The 19,775-nt window shown below is 35.9% G+C and overlaps 3 protein-coding genes across 6 annotated transcripts; 2 read left to right on the top strand and 1 right to left on the bottom strand.

Annotated features, from left to right (window-relative positions):
- The first annotated feature begins 3,122 nt into the window (after positions 1 to 3,122).
- Positions 3,123 to 6,489, top strand: LOC137734749 (ras-related protein RABH1b). The gene is made up of 6 exons (XM_068474026.2): positions 3,123 to 3,507; positions 4,591 to 4,661; positions 5,086 to 5,174; positions 5,383 to 5,494; positions 5,900 to 5,990; positions 6,114 to 6,489. Exons 1-6 carry the CDS (start codon positions 3,391 to 3,393, stop codon positions 6,258 to 6,260), a joined length of 627 nt encoding a protein of 208 aa, XP_068330127.1. The 5' UTR covers positions 3,123 to 3,390; the 3' UTR covers positions 6,261 to 6,489.
- A 638-nt stretch (positions 6,490 to 7,127) lies between these two features.
- On the top strand, positions 7,128 to 10,037 carry LOC137735332 (putative purine permease 11). 4 transcript variants are annotated; one of them, XM_088697804.1, is made up of 3 exons: positions 7,128 to 7,270; positions 8,839 to 9,006; positions 9,340 to 10,037. In XM_088697804.1, exons 1-3 carry the CDS (start codon positions 7,234 to 7,236, stop codon positions 9,912 to 9,914), a joined length of 780 nt encoding a protein of 259 aa, XP_088553930.1. In that variant the 5' UTR covers positions 7,128 to 7,233; the 3' UTR covers positions 9,915 to 10,037. The 4 variants fall into 4 exon arrangements, with proteins under 4 accessions (XP_088553930.1, XP_088553929.1, XP_068330852.2 ...); XM_088697803.1 differs by having other exon boundaries at positions 9,337 to 10,037; XM_068474751.2 differs by having other exon boundaries at positions 8,839 to 10,037.
- A 7,840-nt stretch (positions 10,038 to 17,877) lies between these two features.
- On the bottom strand, positions 17,878 to 19,279 carry LOC137735530 (uncharacterized). Its single transcript, XM_068474958.2, has one exon. The coding sequence runs from the start codon at positions 18,990 to 18,992 to the stop codon at positions 18,096 to 18,098; it is 897 nt and encodes a 298-aa protein (XP_068331059.2). The 5' UTR covers positions 18,993 to 19,279; the 3' UTR covers positions 17,878 to 18,095.
- Positions 19,280 to 19,775: the final 496 nt, after the last annotated feature.

The following is a 19,775-nucleotide window of genomic DNA, read 5'->3' as shown; positions in this document are numbered from 1 at the left end:
ATTTTGGTACCAATTTTGTGAATTTTGGTTGAAAAACGAAGAAGTTACAAGGTTTTAAAGTTTTCCCGATTTTTCGGCGCCAGAGCTTCGTCGAAGAAGATGACGGAATATTCCTAACGGCGTTAACGGAATCCGTTAAAATTAACGGAATATTCCTGACGGACGCCGTCAGTGTGCCAGACACGTGCCTGCGCGTGCGGCGGTGGAAAATTTTTCTAAAAATATGGGGATGTTCCTGAGGTTGAGTAGATCACATTGATGTATTCATACACCCCATTTGAGCTTTGTATGAGAAGTTATTTCGTGAGTTTGGTTATGTGCTTTAAAATTAACATTTTTATAGTTGTTTCGCATATAGGTGAGACCTATCCCGAGGACGAGCGCGGTCACTCGAGGCAAGGGGGTTACGACCCTTCTACATACCAGTGAGTGGGCTTTTGTTTTCCGTATATACCTACATACTGAAGTTTTTCCCAGAAAATGAATTGAAACGTTTATACGTTTTTATGCCATGCATTATGTTTGCAGTGTGTTTATGCATTGTTAGTAGCCTCTATATATATATTTGTTTGTGTTGTGGGCGCACAGGTAAGTGCCAGGTGAGTATGGTTTATGCTTATATTCAGTAGTGGTTTGAGATGCATTGAGAGCTCATAACCTGCACCCCCGATGTTAGTGCTCCCGCCCAGAGTTGGGCACAGTCCTTCACGTGATGTTCACCTCCCACACCACACGCTCATCTTGGATCCAAGTTAGGTGCACAGTCCTGTCGTACAGACCACTTTAGGTGGTTCCGACTCGTAGGTGACCCGCGATTAGTCACCCAGCCTTCACGTGATCGTAGCACTTGAGCGTACTTATTATACACCCAGTCCTGTCGTACAGACCACTCTAAGTGGTTCCGACTCGTGTGCAGGTATAGTTAGTGAGATAGAGATTTGAGCTCTAGATTCAGCCGTATAGGTCACATTAGGTGACTCCGGCTGACAGATTACATGGCATTGATTTGACATTTCCTGAGCACTTGCATTTTATTTCGAGGCTTTTGGCATGACATCTTTTTGAGCATGATTATATATATATATATATATATATATATATATATATATATATATATATATATTCTATTTTTCTGGGAAGTATACAGGTTTTACGGCGAGGGGTTAGAACTTGTTTATGAAATGGTTTTTGAAAAGCTTTGTTTTTGCCCACTCACACTTTTTGTTTTGCGCCCCTCCAGGTTTTAGTTGGCTAGCACTTTTGGTGGCTTCCCAGAGGTTTTCCCCGGCATATCTGACAGATTATCACCAGTGTATGACCACCTTTGGGGTGTTTTGTAGTGTTATTTCTCCCGGACTGCATTAGGTCTTCGTGCTCTGAACTTTGTTTTTCACACTTCGCTTGCACATGTATGTTCTTACTTTGTGTAAAGCTGGTTTTTAATTATTCGTACTTTTATTATTAATTTATTAGCTTCCGCACTGTGCACATGGTTACGTCACTTCCACGTGACGGCCAGCATGCCTTGATCTCGGTCGGGGTGTGTCAGTTATTATTTAGCATTATCTACAATAATAAGGATTTATCTCTTATCAACTAAAAGTTGTTCCAGAGACTTATCTACCAAAAAACAAGACTATCTAGAGCATTGCGTATGAATCAAACATATTTTTAAACATTACAAAAAGATGAATATTCATTTTAATATAGTTTATAATTGGGTACGTTTTAATTTGGGGTGGATATGTTTTCGTTTGACGTTGGTACGTTTTCATTTAATGTTGGCACGTTACCATTTGGCGTGGGTGTACATTTAGATTTGAAAAGTTTAAATTTTTAGACTTAAATATAGTTGACATTATTTAAAATATATAACAGATATTTAAATGTAAATTAATTTCAATTAATCTGAAGTAGTTTAAGTCTGAGTATCTTAATCAAATGTTTCAAAAGTTTAATAAAAAACTCAAAAAACATAAATGTTTAGTCTACAAAAGTCTAAAATGAGGCATCTAATTCTAATTTTCTCTTAATCTAATCCTACACTCAGTCTCTTGAATTTTTGTTAGGTTAAGTATATTAAACCTAACCCTAATTCTTCATTCTTCTTATCTTGGTGTGATAAATTAGGTTGTACAAATATCTACCTCATAGTGATATTCTAGGGTTAGGGTTTAATTGTTTGCAACTAACAAAAAATTGAAGAGGCTGATAGTGTAGAGAATGAACCGTGTAAAATGGCAATGGAACCGCTACATATCAGAAAACAAAAAACCGATGAGAAATGTACTGCATGTGATTTGAAGGACATTTTTTTGAACTAATTATTGCCACCAATCTCCGTGGATGAAGGCTCCTGTGTGTGTAGGAGTTGTGCTTGTTCACGAGAATGAATTCTTGGTCAGGCTAGTTTGAAAACTTTGAATTTTAATGATAAGGACAAAATAAAGGATAAAGTGTGTAGTAACATAATTGATTTTTTAGTGTAAAAGTATAGTTTTTCGTTAAAATGAATAGTACTGTGACTTTTCGTTTAAACTCCCCTATATAAATTTGTTAGATTTTTATATGCAAGAACTAATCGTTAATTTTCGGAACCACTTAGGAGTTCAGTAAGATTTAAATATACGTTTTACATTTTAATTTACATGAGATAAAATAATTTTTTTTTATTTTTGGCAAAAAGAAGAATTTTTTATTTTTTAGTTTTGTCAAAAAAAAAGATTAAGAAGAGGAAATAATTTGGCTAAGCTAACAATCTAATTTAGCATTTCGAGATTCAAACCTATGATAGAAATGTCAATCTCTACTAATTAACAAAACACTCATTGTCAATCAAAATTTTATGAAATTATCAATTTAACCCTCTAATTAAAACAGAACGTGAATAAGAAATATGGGGGTAGAAATGTAATTTCACACAACCAAATTTTGCTATTTTTTTTTTCAAAGCCTCACCTATATATAATCCTAACATATCTCTAATCAAAACAAGAAAAATTCCCACCCACACGTTCTCTATCACTCCCTTTCTCGCTCATTCTATTTCAAAAACAAAAATAAAAAATTTCCCACGCATTATGTGTGCCCATATACTATTATTATTGACGAAAAGAAGAATTTTTTGACATAAATAATTTTTCCATTTCTTGGAAAAACCTCCCCTCAAACAAATTTCACGCGCAAAGTACACTCTCTCCGTCTCCGTTTCCCCTCTCTCTCGGCCAATCACCGATATATAAATACGCACCCAACCGAAATCAAAGGAAAAATAAAATACAAAAAAATAGAGAATTTCGAACGAGGCTCCGAGATCTCGATTTATTCGTTAAATCTCCGGCGAGATCTCGACCTTGAACCCGATCCGATCCGCATAGATCCGAAATCACCATGGCTCCCGTTTCGGCTCTCGCCAAGTACAAGCTCGTCTTCCTGGGGGACCAGTCCGTCGGTAAAACCAGCATCATCACTCGCTTCATGTACGACAAGTTCGACAACACCTATCAGGTAATCGGATTACAGCCCCTTCCTATTCTTCTGCAACTTCTGTGTGATCTTCCGATTCTTCAACCTTTTTCTGTTTCATTTCTGTCAATATTTGCTATGAACTGCAGCAATGTCTTGTAATTGATTGATGCTAGGTTTCTAGGTGGCGATTGCTTTCGGTTACGGTATTAGTGTTGAAACGAACTAGTGTGGGCTGTGATTGCTGTCGAATTTCAAATTCTTTCGGGTGTCGAAAATTGCGTTATGTATGTGTCAAATTTGTGAATAATACTGGTTTGGTTTGTGGGGATCCAAAGACTGGTTGCTGTACTGTAGTGGCGGAAATCTGTCTTGTAGTTTTCGAAAATTCGTTCTGGGACTGATGTGGCCGGCTTATGTGATTGGGGCGGTACTGTGTCTGCCAACTGGTTCAGTACATTAGGGCATTCTTCTTTCTTTTTCTTGAAATGTGCTAATTGGATTTCCTACATGTGAAAATAAATAAGTAAAAGAGAAAGGTTGATCGGGAGATGGACGCTAATCAACTGGATTTGTAGTGGTTGTAATGGGTAGAACTAGTGTAAAATTGTAGATGATTATGATTATTTATTTCACTTTGGAGTGGGGAAGAAGAATTAAACAAAAATCTTACTACTTTGTTCGCATATTGCAACAGTAAATTCTAAACATCTATTGACCGGTATGGGTGGGGCTGAGATTCAAAAAAAACTTCAGGCATTGACAGGGATGTGGGGAAAATGGGTGTCACCCTTCCCGCAATTGGATCCTTAAATAAGGAACTATTTCTTAAATGTTAATGTATAAAGCCTGAAAATAGCTCCTTTGAAAATACTTCTTTGTGTGTTTGTATATGTATATTGTGTATTCGGTTGTTGCTTATCTCTTTTAGTAACTGGTCAGATATCTTGACTACCTTTTTTTTTTGTTGGGATTGTGTGAATTTTTTGTTTGTAAAATGTCATTCATTTTTCGTACATTTCTTGCACTGTACTGATATCTATTCTCAATACTCAACCTACATGTTGTGAATTATTTGTTCGAGTTTTCTCTTTCTAAGCTTATATGTTTATTTATTACAACCAGGCTACCATTGGCATTGATTTTCTGTCAAAGACAATGTATCTTGAAGATCGAACTGTTCGGTTGCAGCTCTGGTTAGTCTTTATCCCTTTATTTAGTTTTTGGTCCTGTAGATGTTATCTTTTTCTTCCTAATTTTTGTGACCAATTGATGGAGTATAACTCCTGTTTTCATGTATAAGGTTAAATTTTCATTTTGACATGATCTTGCTCGGCATTCTGATTCCATGATGTTATGTTAGTTTACTGTTGACTTAAATGAATGGTTATTAGGCTTCTTTTATACAAGATATTGACTCTTGGCACTCAGTAGTACTCATTTTAAGCACTCGAGCCATGTTTCACATTTCATTTTTGAACATTCGCTCTGAAGTTGTGGGGTTGTTTTATATTTCTCTCAGTGATTAGCAGGGTTTACTTAAGTCATCCTAGAACAAGATTGGCATTGTGGGAATATTTTTTATCCTGTGATACATAAACTCATAGAAATTTTGAACAGGGATACTGCTGGGCAGGAAAGGTTCAGGAGTCTCATTCCTAGCTACATCAGGGATTCCTCTGTGGCTGTCATTGTATATGATGTTGCAAGTATGATCTCTCTCTCTCCCTCTCTCTCTCTCTCTCTCTCTCTCTCTCTCTCTCTCTCTCTCTCTCTCGCAAAAGTAACTTTATTGGAGTTGAAGTTTGTATCCTTCTGATTTATTGGACTTGAAGTTTGTATCTTTCTGATTCAATGACTGGGATTTCATGTTTGATGAATTTCACTAACCAGTTTTGGCTCATTCTTATGGTGTAGGCAGACAATCATTCCTAAACACGTCCAAGTGGATTGAAGAGGTTCGCACTGAGCGGGGAAGTGATGTTATCATTGTACTTGTTGGAAACAAAACAGATCTTGTAGACAAAAGGTAGTGATTTGTTTTCTTCTTTGCAGTAAGTTATAAAGAATGTTGATTCTCGTGTTTCCAACTGCAATTTCACTTTTTAGTTTGATAGTCTTGTACACAAGGACGTGGTCTGCATGGCAATGATAACTTGTTCATTTAGTGCAACTTTTTTCCTATTATTTCATTTGCATACTTGACCAATCTGAGCACTTTAAGAAGATGTTTTTTTTATCAAACTGTGTGGATGTTTTTTTGTAAAACATGTATGGTGAATACGTGTTTGGTACTGTAGATGGGAACGAGGAGGGTGGTACAAGTTTTCCCCTCAGGTCGTATCTCATTGTCAGTTAGGCTAGCTTGTTGCATTTGATTTTTCTTGCCACTTCTGGTGCTCATATTTGGGGTGCATTGTGGATGGATGGACAGGCAAGTTTCCATAGAGGAAGGAGAAGCCAAAGCTCGTGACCTCAATGTTATGTTTATCGAGACCAGTGCCAAGGCTGGCTTCAATATCAAGGTAAGCTACATTTCTGCTCAGCGAGTTGTATCATACTCTACTCCCTTAATGCTGGTGATTGTGCTACTGTTCAGTACTTGCTATATGCATAGATTTAAATTAAATCTGTTATTCCCACAACAGGCACTGTTTCGGAAGATTGCGGCAGCTTTACCAGGAATGGAAACACTTTCTTCAACGAAGCAAGAGGACATGGTTGATGTGAACCTGAAGTCTTCGAACGCAAATTCATCACAGTCGCAGGCACAGTCAGGCGGATGCGCTTGTTAATTTTTACATGGGTGTTAAACTGAATTTTTTTTTTTTTGGCCCCTTTCCTTATATGCTGCTTTGATCCTGCTATCTGTAAAGTTAGTTGCTGTCCGGGTTCCACCATTTTGTAGCATTTGGAGTTTTGTGTTTGATTTATTGTTAAGCAAGTGTACACTGTTTGGGTAAAAGCTTAGAATATCAGACTTTCAGACTCTCAGTTAAAAGTAATTAAAAGAAACATTTACATTTTTTTTCTGCGAACTAATTTTAATAAATTCGGATGGTTGTTCGGAAAGTTTCGCAATATTTTAGTTATTGGCAGCTGATTACTGTTGAATTAGAAAAATAAATTGGTATCAAACTTATTAGTCACATAATTGAACTAGATTTTTGGCTTACAAGTGAAGAGGAACATCTTTAAAACCGACTTCTATCTGGAATTCCTTCACTTAGAGGTATCTTGAGTTGTTTTCAATTACTGAAATCCAAATGCTGATCATGTTTACACATTTGAAGTGCCTTTAAAATGGTTCAAAGTGTTTTTAGATTAAGCCTTAGTAAAAATGCAAATGAATTCTGGAAAAGCGCTTTGAAATGTTTTTTACAAGAAAAACATAACTAATTTTTTCTACATAAAGCATTTCAAGTGCTTTTAGAATTAAAAACATTGTGCTTCTAGGATTCAAAAACATTTTATTTATAAGCGTTTTCTGTAATTTTGAATGCACTCTCAAACTAGCTTTTAATTGGGATAACACAAAGCTAGCAAGAAGCAATATCCAACCAAAACAAATCCAGAACGTGACCAAAATCTCTTCTCCCAAATCATTAGTCACAGTTGGTTTATGTGGGGGCCACATATCAAATACCAATAATACCCCCGCGGTCCCAATCATAGGTTGGTGTTGGATTCGCAGGTCTCTTCTTTCCCTCTCGCTCCTCAGTTCTCAAAAGCTCTCTTCTGCTTTTCTCTGGGCCGCGCAGATATCTGATGGGTTCACACGCGGCAGAATCCGATTGGTGGAGAGGTATGTAAAGTACAGTATTTGTTTGTCTTTTTAAGTTGCATATTCCTACGATTCTGTTTTTCTCTGAAAACTCGCCACTGTTTTCGATACGAGTCTAAAATTCTGATTCTGGAACAACACCAAAACAGTAAATAAATAAAAAAAATAAAATTGGGAAAATTTTGTAAATTTTGTGTGATTAAGATTAAGTTAATAACCTCTTAATTCCAGTCTTAACTATGATAATAACACTGCCCACCGATTACTGCCGCTCTACCTCTACCACTTCAAAAGGTCTCTCATTCAGTCACGCCAACGCCAACCCTAACCCTAACCCTAACCCTAACTAAGCAAACATGGCAATGCCAGGTCTCTCTCTCTGGGGTTTTTTTATTATTATTTTATGTTTAATTTTATGTTTTTGTGCTGAGTTGTGAAGATTAATGGAGAAATTAGATCTGGGTTTTGTTTATTTTGATTAATATGTTATTGGGTTTTCATTTAGAATAATCAGAATCTGAGGCTTCATTTGGTTCGCTGGCCGACTGTACGTATGACTAGAAGAACAGAATAGGATGCAAAGCTTAAATTTTGGTCACTTATATATAAGAATTTTTTTCTTTTTTTTTTCCCAGTTAGGGTCAATCACTCACATGAAACTTCCAATTGGGTTTTCGATTTTCGGCTTCTTTTTTTCGACAAATTGGTTAATTTAATTCATTTATTAACTTTTCTGTGCTTCTGGTGATTATTGTATGCTTTTCGCTGGTTAGTTTTGGATTTGAATCTGTTATGCTTTTAGCTGGTTATTGTTAAGCATGTATTTGTTACACAATTGACCTCTTGAATGTTTAATTGATTGAAAGATATCCTATACGAAAGTCTGGATCTTTTCAATGTTTCATTTGATTACTGTTTGCCGCCGCCTCGCTTAAATTGGCACTTGCAGGCAATGTTGTTGAAATTGAAGAATGCTAAATGAATTTTACAAACACATTTATGTTAGTGCTTATGAATGAGATATCGTTAAGTCCTTGCTTGTACATGCGTGCTTATTAATTATCCCATTGTATCCCTTCATCAAAATCTTCCCGGGCATTTGATGAATGGAAAGAAGTGATGACCATAGAAAGGCCCTTATTTTCTGTTTGAATCTTAGAATCACCGTCATTTGAAAAGGAACGTGTTCAATGTTGCGGCTTGTGATTTGTTTGCCAACCTGATAGAAGCTAACTTGCATGTGCTTTTGTATTTGCAAGAAACGTGATGCAGCAAAAGTTTAAATCATCAGTAGTGTAAGTCATATTTATTTCAAGGATTATGGAAGGACTATATTGACTACACGTATGAGGAAATGAGAGCGTATGTTACTTGCATCTCGACCAATAATTTCTATATAAATTCTAGCTCTGATATTTACCAGATCTGTACCAAACCTTGAAATGTAGATAAAAATCTCTGTATAGATGCCGTGTTTTCTGATTACATGTTTCATGATTCTCCTCTTTTTAATGCTCTAGTTTCTGGTTGTGACCATTCGATGAACTGTAACCTTAATAATTTGTTTACGTGTGTGTATGCAAATACAGATAGCCAGGAATCGATTTTACCCAGAGATGGAACTGTGATTGAGCAGACACTATTTGTTAAACTTGGTCGTTGGCAATGGTGGTTTTTGGTGGTACTCAACGTCTTCTTCGTCCTTGTGGGGCAGTCTGCTGCTGTTTTACTGGGAAGATTCTATTATGACCAGGGAGGTAATAGTAAGTGGTTGGCTACTCTTGTCCAAACTGCAGCCTTCCCAGTCCTTTTCATCCCGCTTTATTTTCTTCCTTCATCCAAAGATCAAGCAACTTCTTCAAACCTGCCTTCCATTAAAGTTCTTGCCTTGGTTTACTTCTCTATTGGAGTGCTCTTAGCTGGTGACAACATGTTGTATTCTGTCGGACTCTTGTACCTATCTGCCTCTACTTATTCCCTCATATGCGCAACTCAATTAGCTTTTAATGCAGTTTTCTCGTACTTCCTCAACTCTCAGAAGTTCACAATGCTGATTCTTAATTCAGTGATTATCGTGTCATTCTCAGCAGCTCTTATTGCCGTCAATGATGATTCCGGAGGACCAACAGGAGTCTCGAAGGGGAAATATATCCTTGGCTTCATCTGTACCATTGGAGCCTCTGCATTGTACTCTCTTCTGCTTTCCCTCATGCAGCTTTCTTTCCAAAAGGTTTTAAAAAAGGAAACGTTTTCTGTGGTTCTGGAGATGCAAATCTATACGGCCCTGGTCGCTACTTGTGCTGCAACCATAGGTCTTTTTGCAAGTGGGGAATGGAGGAGTTTGAATGGGGAAATGGAAAACTATGGCAAGGGACAAGTTTCTTACGTGATGACCCTAGTTTGGGCAGCTGTGGCTTGGCAAATTTGTTCTGTTGGTGTCGTCGGCTTAATTTTCGTGGTTTCTTCTCTCTTCTCCAATGTAATCAGTACTCTCTCTTTGGCTGTTACTCCTATAGCCGCTGTGATAATCTTCCATGACAAGATGAATGGTGTCAAGGTAATTGCTATGCTTCTGGCTCTTTGGGGTTTCGCCTCTTATATTTATCAGAACTATCTCGATGACTCTAAGGCAAGAAAAAAACTAGCTGATGCTAGGGAACCATAAAATGATTCCTCTACTTAATGGAAATGATAAAACTGCACAGGAATTGAATTGTTTATATCTCACTAAATGCTGTAGAAATGTATTCATTTAGTTTTCGATCAATGCCATTCTCACATTTAAGCATATTGTTTGTAGTTACTTTGGTTGGAGAATTATTTTGTGTCAAAATAGATAAAACTATGACAGAAACTATCACGGGATGCAGTTATTCTTGTGTTGTAGGTAATGTTGATTTCGATCCCTAAACCCTACCGTCTAAATATGCATTATAGGGACCCTTACCTGATCTGGTTATGAGTAATCTGCGGTAGTGCTAACAACGATGATCTGTGTGAATGACCTGCATTAGAATCCCACACAAGTTTATGAGTCTTATGATATGCAGCCTATTCTCGTACGGATTAGGCGAAATTGTCTTATTCATTTGAGCTGCGTAAGGATTTGTCAAAGAAAATACCAAGATAGAAGCAAGCACAGCCAGCAATATCCAGCCGAGCATAAGAAGAGCTCAAATGGAACCCTTTTGTCTTTCTTGCTCTTTAGAAAGCTTGGCTGGATGTTGCTGACTGTGCTTTTGGCAATGCAGAATTAAAGATGACAGGAATGTGGAAGATAAGTAGGTAGGATAAGAGTGGATTCAAAGGGGTGCTCTCGCACGGTTGCACCTCACCATCCTCCATCCGCTCTTCTTTATGTCTCCTTTCTCGTATGTATTACCACTCTAACTCTTCAACGATAAAAGTGAAAATTAAGAACAAAATAATTATCGAATAAGCCGTAGTTAATTCATTCTGACAATAATAAACTCGTTAGAGTGCTTAGGAAAAATTTACAAATGAGATTGGCTTTCACACACGTTTCTTAACTTTCACACAATCCTAGGGCTGGTTTTGAGATTTTTGAGGTTCGGGGCAACATCAAAAAATGTGCCCTAATTTCATATAAAAAATTATTTGTTTTTACACGTAAGATTTCGATAAAATTATACTTAGAAAAGTACTTCAAACACAATAATGTAGAAACATGGAAAAACTATTTTATTTTGTATCAAGAGAATGGAACCAACAAAACCCCGGGCTTACAAGTAGATAATGGTGAGTTTTGTTTTCTTTCTATCTAAACTTTTAAAGTATTTTCATATAAATCGCGATGTATTTTTTCTTATATGCTAACCTTTTCAATAAAGGACTAAAAAATAATGATTTTTTTAGTCTTCAATCGATATGTATAAGCAATGAATGAGCACTAAATTAAACCTATTGGTGACATGTCATATGATTTGCAAATTTGGTCTAAAATTTTGCCTACGCATTACTCTTTGTTGAAGGTTAGACTTGAGTTGGAACGAATGTTCAAAAATTGCAACCCACATAGCTACTAGTTAGTAACTAAAAAGAAATTAACAACTAAACAGAAATTCGTAAAAATGAAAAGAATAAACATGCACATGTTCTAGGCCTATTTGACTGAACTGTATTTAGGACTAGAGGGGGAGGTGGCAAGAGAGAGAGAAAAGAGAGATTTAATTGTGTGGGTGTGTTGTATCATCCCATTGTGTCTTTATTTATAGTGCAGGATAAATTAAATCATTACCCTAGATACATTAGGATTTACACAATCACATTCTTATTCTAAATATGATTGCAATAGCAAACCATTACTTTTGATTAAACCTCTTGATTGTTTAGACAAATTTTATAAATTTAAACTCTTATGAAAATAAATTCATAAAAGTGGGAAAGTATAAAAAAACACATAGTGTTTCAAACCCAAGACCTCCTTGATAATTTTAAACAACATAAATCACCACTTATGGTCAAACTTTTTGATCATTTGGCCAAATGTTATAAATTTGTATTCTTATTAAAAGAAATTAGTAAAAATTGAAAAATAAATAAACATACATGGTGTTTTGAATCCAAAACCTCCCCATTAATTTAAAACAACAAAAGCCACCAGCTCTGCTTAAATTTCTTTTGTTATTCAACCAACTTTTAAAAATTTACACTCTTATGAAAATATATATGTATATACCTTCCTAATAATTTGGTGCCCCTAATATTTTTGGACCCCGAATGATCGCCTAGCCCGCATTGAGCTTGGGCCGGCCTTGCACACTCCTCTTTATTGTGTGTGTTTATCATTTCCCTTCGCAAACTTATAAGCTAAAATACTTAAATCGATACAGTGATCCCTATGCCTATGTGTAAACATCGATACAATGATCCCTATGCCTATGTGTAAACATCGATACAAAAAAAATTAGTTCTTTTGTACTAGCTTGCTAACTTGGAATTCTTCATTTTGTTTTGAATTTCATTTTATAGTTAGTAAGTTTGCGTATGGTACACTTATTATACACATACATACATACATATTTTTTGAAATACTTTTGTTTTATGTACATGTCTTAATGATTTGTTAAGGTGCACATTTTTTAAAACTCCAATATACGATACACATAACATATATTTACTTACTTTCTTTTCACGTTAATACATATTATTTAGATATATTTTTTAATTATACATATAAAATTCACATATTCAATATGTATATTTAACTTACAATTGAAAACCAAAAATAAATAACTATTTTAAATAAATCAATATAAATAAATAAAAAAGGCCGAATTTTCAAAGTAATTTTTTAGCAAAGTTGCTGAATAATCACATGCTATACCTATTCCGTATTTTCCCAACTATATTTTATTTGTCTCTTGTTTCTATAAGATTTGAAAGTCTACTTATTTCATCGTCAACTCATCCTCCTTCCTATGTGTTACTATTCAATGCAAGAACTTTGGGTTGTGAATGTCTAGCACTAGGTGTCAGTTTATAGGGCAAGAATGCTTTATATCCAACGTTAGAATAAAAATATTTTATTTTAATCAAAAGAAATTTAAAAAATACATAAACAATTATGTGAAGATTAACTTAAACCTAATATATATTAGTTTGATTCCTCCTTGTTTATACAGGTCCAAGAAAAGTGGACCGAGATCAATCCACCACAGAAACCAAGGCCGCCGGCGATAAAGAACATAAAATATAACAAATATAAACCCAATTATTTGGAATCGGGCTCTTTTTGAAAAAAAAAAAAAAAAAAAAAAATTATTGTTAAGAGATTTGGTATTGGCCCTGAAAATTACAATGTTTATGTGGCGTGCAAGTAGAACAAGTATGAGCTAATTACGTCATTTTTGTAAATGCGGACATGCTAATTCCTAACCGAGCTCGGTCAGGCAAGTGTAGATGTATATGATGAGTCGAATGCGCTACTGACTTCTCCACTTAAACAAGTATGGCCAAGGAAGGAACACGTATCGATTGTGGGTTCTAGAACCTGAAGACAAGGTTACTAAACCACTACGAAGTTAAATAATTGGTTCGACTTTCAATTTGCCTAACACATGATGTAACCTAGTAACAACTCATTGTGAAGTTATTTTTTTCTTAACCCACAATAAATGTTCCTAACCTAGGACATGTATACAATATCAAATAATATATCAAGTAATATATTTATGCATTTACATATATAGAACAAACCGACAATGTGAATATCAAGTAATATGTTTTCTTATTCGATTGACTTTTTGTTGAGATGATTTTTAAATAATTATTAACAAATTAACAAACTAAACATAAGCATTTTGGTTGAGATGGAAATAAAGCGATGTGAGGGAAAACTGGTCATATCTGTCTTCCCTTTTGAAAACAAAGCCTACCTAACACATGTCCCCTATTTTAATTTAATTTGCTTGGCAAAGTACATGCAAGAGTAACATGCATGGAAGAATACAAGAATAACTTACAAATCTCGTGTATATATAAATATATATAACTGAATACAAACAACCACCATATTCCATATATGTAGATACATGAAATATGATGAATGATTTTATAACGATTTTACCTCAAGAAAATTCTTTTTCCTACATTCTCTTCGATCCCAATTCGAATCGACCAATTCATGGTTTTGTTTTTGGGTTGCTGACCAATTTATGGTCAGTCCATATATGGTGAGCTTATTCTCTTTCTGCTCGATACTTAGGAATTTACGGTTGTTTATTCTTTTGTGGCCGTTCTTGCACTCCTTCATCTACAGTGATGTGAAAATTTGGTTTCAACATTGCTTGGCTCTTTATATCTTGAAGTTCATTTTTCTGTAGCTGTAAATCACAACCCAGCACATACAAAACTAACTCATTAAAAGTATGAAAATAACATTTTATGCACTTTTAAATTGTTGTTTGTTTGTAAGAAGAAATGGGTACTTTAACCCTGCATAATACAATACAAGATTCCCACATCTAAATATTGATAAACTTCAAATATATTAAGTGGTTCTACTTTTAATTCACCGAAATATTTCATGATAAAATTCACCCACATTCTTACACATTCCTTGTTGTAAGTTTGATGAAATGCAAACATGGTTAGTGTTGGACTGATAACTCGTCTATCTGAAATTAATCTTTCGACATTTAAGATCTAAAAACGTATAATCACCAAATTTTATAAATTGGGGGTGCTCCAAGATTGAACTAAGACTAAAAGAGGACAATAAAGTCAACACGTCTATCTGAAATTAATCTTTCGACATTTAAAATCTAAAAACGTATAATCACCAAATTTTATAAATTGGAGGTGCTCCAAGATTGACCTAAGAATAAAAGACAACAACAGAGCCAACACGAATAAATTGCCGGGAATTTACAAAGAAATGAATGTCTTTGATGCTAACATGCACGCAATATACGGTGATCAATGTGGCTCACATTTATAGATACCGTTCGCACTTATTAATGGCAGCCTCATCAATATTCTTCATTTTCTTTTTTAGAAATGGGTAATGCTAGGGAGTTTAAATTTATAGACGTAATTTACATGTTAAATGATGTGTCATCCACTGACGGATCCATATAAGGACCCGAGAGGTCCCTCAATCATTCGAAAGCCCGAAGAAACACTTGTGATCGACCTTCCGGACCCCTAACAATTTAGGCAGGTGCAGTGGAGAGGCTTGTTGCCTCCATGGATGTGCAAACAGCAGTGCTTATAACAAAGAAGAAGAAGAGGTTTTTAATGTTTGTTTTAAAAGACCTGGCCAAAACGATAGCATTTTTGAGCCATGTCATTATAAAAAATTTAAAAACTAAAATATCTCTGTTTTCTCTACAGAGCCCGAGAATCCCGGTCTTTTCCAGTATCCCTAAATTATATTTAAGAACTCCGAGCCTCAATCGTCGCAACCTTCCAACTTTAAACCTAACTTACCTTATCCCCCACCACCATTTGCCGTTCCATCGCCTTTAGCTGCCTAATTTTATTTCTTCCAAATTCATATAAGTTTTTTAATCCTAGACTCTAATCCCAACTCCCAATTAATAATATATATATATATATATATATATATATATGTATGTATATGTTACATTAACAAATTTATCTTTGTAGAGTCACTAATTGTGTTAGGTTGCTAAGGAGAATTTATTGGTTTTATTACCTTTGAGATTAATCTTAATTTCAATGAACCAAATTCAATAGAAAATAGTGATATGAAACCAAATTAGTCTAATATTTTTTTTTTTTTTTTGAATTTTTATCTTGGGATCACCTGATCTTGAAATCCTAGATCCGCTATTGATGTCAACAATAAGAAATGAGCACGTTTATCAACGCTTAAGCAATAATCCAATAGTTAACCTTCATGTCATTTAGTGTACAAATATTTATGTACAAATTTAGTCTTCCAAGCATTATTCTTAGAAATGAGAAAAGGTTAGTTCATCTCATAATATTGTAACAACATCCCAAACTATATAAGAGATCAAATCCTCTGCACATATTTTGTGTGTGGCCTTTCTATGACATCTATCATTAATTGACACATGTTACATTTATGACTACAAAGTTAAGGAGGGTTAAGTTTATTAATACACGTCAATCAACGATAGAGTCCGCAGAAAGGCCACACACATAATAGATATGAAGATTTGAACTCAATTTATAATTGACAGATTACAAATTTAGTAGGGTTTATCATTGGCCCAGAGCAAGCAAAAATTTAAGGTGAATTCAACTGATATTCTGACATTAATTTACATGTTGTGTGAGCAAGGTGTAACTAATATTCAATTAGCAAAATTGGTGACGAATACATTTTTCTCAGGCAAATATCAAAATTGAAAGTACTGTGTACTTATCATGAATAATTATGTACGGTATGAGTATCATTTCGATTCTCAACAAATTGTGCATTCTGATCTATAACTTATATGATTACAAGTAACTAACCACGATAATCATGTGATAATTGTACAGTATTTGTTGCATCATTAGATTATCTGCTGTCATTTAAAAGGTGTGGTTTAATTAGCATTTTCGTAATGAATTATTATGATCATTCTATCGTCACAATGACGTAGTGTTCTTTTTTTATTAAGTTGCGAGGGGATTGAGTGATATTTGATATTTGTTGTCATGATAGTTTTTGCTTGTAATTCCATGTTCTCGAAAAAAACTAGTTCACAACTAACAGAATTATTATTTTATATGATGAGTAATAAAACACAGAAGAAAAAGACCATGATTTAAACTTGTTACGGAAGAAAATAAAAGTAACATCATTATGCTTTAACTTCAAATCACAAAACAAATTCAAAACACGCAACACATTTGTCCAAAATAAATCGTTAAATTAAGGATTGTGCTATTTACACATCGTTTTTACTTTTCACACACATCTTATTAATTTCTGTCATTTAATCTTCTTTAATTCATCCGATCTGATAATAAAAAATTAAAAAAAATATAAAAATAAAAAATTAATGTACGAATAGCACGCTTCTAAATCAAATAAATTAAGCTACAATAAAAAATTAAAAAAAGAGCAACTAAAACTAAAAGTAGCAGAACCTAATATTTTAACAGCTAAAAAAAGGACATTGACCGTACTCAATCCAGTTCTCTAGGAAACCACACCCTTCAAACTTCAAACTGCATACAACAACACCACTCCCGACATAATTTTACTTCGATAGGCTGAAAAATAAACGAAGATAATGTAAGAAATTAAACTATAAAGATTGTTTAAAAATTCAAACAACGTTGGGAATAACAAAGGTTTAACCTTGGTTTATTGTCACAAAAGTGAGTTTGCTTTCTCAATTAGTTAAAAACGTATGTCGGTCTTTGCACTTAGAATTCAAATTTTCTTCGGTATATGTTGTAATAGTTTAGAATGTCACCGAAAAAAAGAAAAAAAAAAAGGAAATCGGCATGTATCGAGTTCTTCTTTCCATGACCGTTAATAAAGCCGCAGCCGTAGATTTGGTCAGGTGAGGCCCTTTCGATTGGGTCCCGCAGACAAGTAAGCATCTGAAATCTGAATCCGATCCATCAAATTTAAAAGCGCAATGACACAACGCGGAGTTTATTGCCTACAGCGGGACCCACCACGATTCTAATAGTTAATCAGTGGCGACGATGCCACCTCGATCTTAAGCGCTCGCTAGACCCACGCCAGCCGTTGATCACCCCACTTCCCATTTGGCCTCTGTGTTGTGCTTTTCTGATGTGGAGCATCCGCACTTCTCACCATTTCCAGAATGGAGGGCAATTTCGTATTAAAAAATATTACTCTTTATCACTTATTTGTATCATCTATCTAATACAATTGAGATTTACATACGTTGACGAAACTTATCTTTATTAGATAAATACTACAAATAATGGTACAAATAGATTGTAAATGTAACATTACTTTTTCGGAACTATAAGACAATAAAAAAAGAGAAAAAAAATGGGATGTGATATTCACACATCTCTTTTTACTTCTCACACTCTTTTAATTTTCAATCGTTGGATCGGATGAATTGAAGAAGATCAAGGAACAAAAATCAACAAAAAAATATGTGAGAAGTAAAAATAGATGTGTAAATAACTCAAAAAAAAAAAAAAACTGTCCTGTGATATTGATAACCAACAAATAACAACAACATCACTGTACACAAAAGAGGACCCAACATTCCCTTATAGTTACCATCCATATGTTTAAAAATAAAAAAATAAAAACACTAAGGGTGGAGGGGCAACATCGTATTTTCGTACTAGGAACGCCATAAACACAACAGCGGGGTTGTCAACGGCTCCACAACAGTCAGCACGATCAACGGTTAGGATTTGCTCTACCGAAATCCGCCAGCTTCCTAGACCGGCTCTTGCAGAACGACGCCGAGACACGAATCTCGCCGGCTATCTCAGGTGGCAATCCCTTCTGGTTCCAGTGCCGGTTCGGGCTGGCTCGAACCAGCGGGCTAAGGCAAAACGCAAGGCCCGACATGTTGTTCTTACCCTGCCCGGCACGTGCCCTCCGCGTGGACGGCGGAGCCAGCGCCGGCGTCTTCTTCCACTCCGGTGTCGTTGCCGACGAGTCACCGCTTCCCGGCCGCGATCGACCGCAGTCTTCGAAGGGATTGGGCGTTACGTCCGGCGACAATCCCCGAGGTCTCTGGCAACCGGATGACTCGTCGACGTAGAGATGCTTCGACCGATTCCGCGTTTTTCTGGCGAAGATCGAAGAGAACCACGAGGGCGACGAAGCCGACGATGACGAAATGGCCGGAAGCGACGAATCACTAGGACCCGACCAGAACTTGACGGATCTGGATCGAAAAAGACTCGATAGGAGCGAGAACCGGGTCTTGCTCTTCTTACACGAACCTTCAATGGTGGAGGTGGAGGTGGAGTTGGCGGTGGCATATGTGGGGCCCACCTGAGGCGTACTGTAGAATCGAATCCGGTGCTGGTGCCACGTTGAGACGTCCGATTTTCTTCGAGAGACGTAAGGGGAGACGGAGCGGGGGAAAATAAGCGGCCGAGGGTTGGCATCGGACTTGCGGTTGGGTTCATCGAGCGGCGCGGCGGGTGTCCGGGAGTGGAGTCTCGAGAGCTGGGCCTGGGCCTGGGTTTGGGCCTCGATGATGGCGGCGAGGCGCTCCCGGAGACAGGAGGCGCAGACGCCGAGGGTGCTGGTGAGGTCGGGGAGGTGCTTCTTGCACCTCATTTAAAACATTTACTATTCAAACCCACAAAATCGAATTGTCAGTTGAAATGTGTATATACAAGAAGTGGGTACGCGGAGAAATATCAGGGATTTTTATGGCATTTCAGAGGACATGGAATCTTTTGATTGCTGGGTGCAAAATTGAAAGGGATGGATGTTCTTCTTCTGGGAACCCAAAGGCTTCTTCTGCACTGGCCAAAAGGGGAAGCCTTGTCTTCTTCTTCTTTGTTTGGGTTTTGCAGTGAAGAGAGGGAGAGTGGGTGATAGTTTTTATGTATGAATGTGTGTGTGTGGAAATGAGTATATGGTATCTTTATTAAATTAAGAGGGGAGAAATAACACATTAATAGTATGGTTCGATAGTATTCATTTTCATTTATAAATGAGAAATTTTATACTCGAATATCGTGAGTGGCAAATTTGATATCAAATTAGATTGACACTGTGTGACTTAGTCTAACTCCACCTTTCTCTTAGTGTAAAATATATCATTGTAATAAATAAATAAATAATGAAATTTTTTGAAATAAGTCTAATTTTATAGGCCAACTTTTTAAATAGCTCAAATTTTTAATTACTTTGGACCCATATTAAAAGATCCCATAAAAAATCTAGAGAGAGAAGTTTAGAGAGTGAAAGTAAAACATGTGCTGGGTTTGGGGTCATAATTCAGTTACTTATGAGGAGGCTGGGGGAAAGAAGATGTTTATGTTAGGAGATAAATTTGGAAGACAAAACCTCTCTTAATCATAATTACCCAAAAAATATTTTGTTGAACTTATC

The sequence above is a fragment of the Pyrus communis genome, chromosome 7 (genome assembly GCF_041283825.1).
Source record: "Pyrus communis isolate YQ-2024b chromosome 7, ASM4128382v1, whole genome shotgun sequence".
NCBI lineage: Eukaryota > Viridiplantae > Streptophyta > Magnoliopsida > Rosales > Rosaceae > Pyrus > Pyrus communis.
This window is presented reverse-complemented; position numbering and strand designations above follow the sequence as displayed.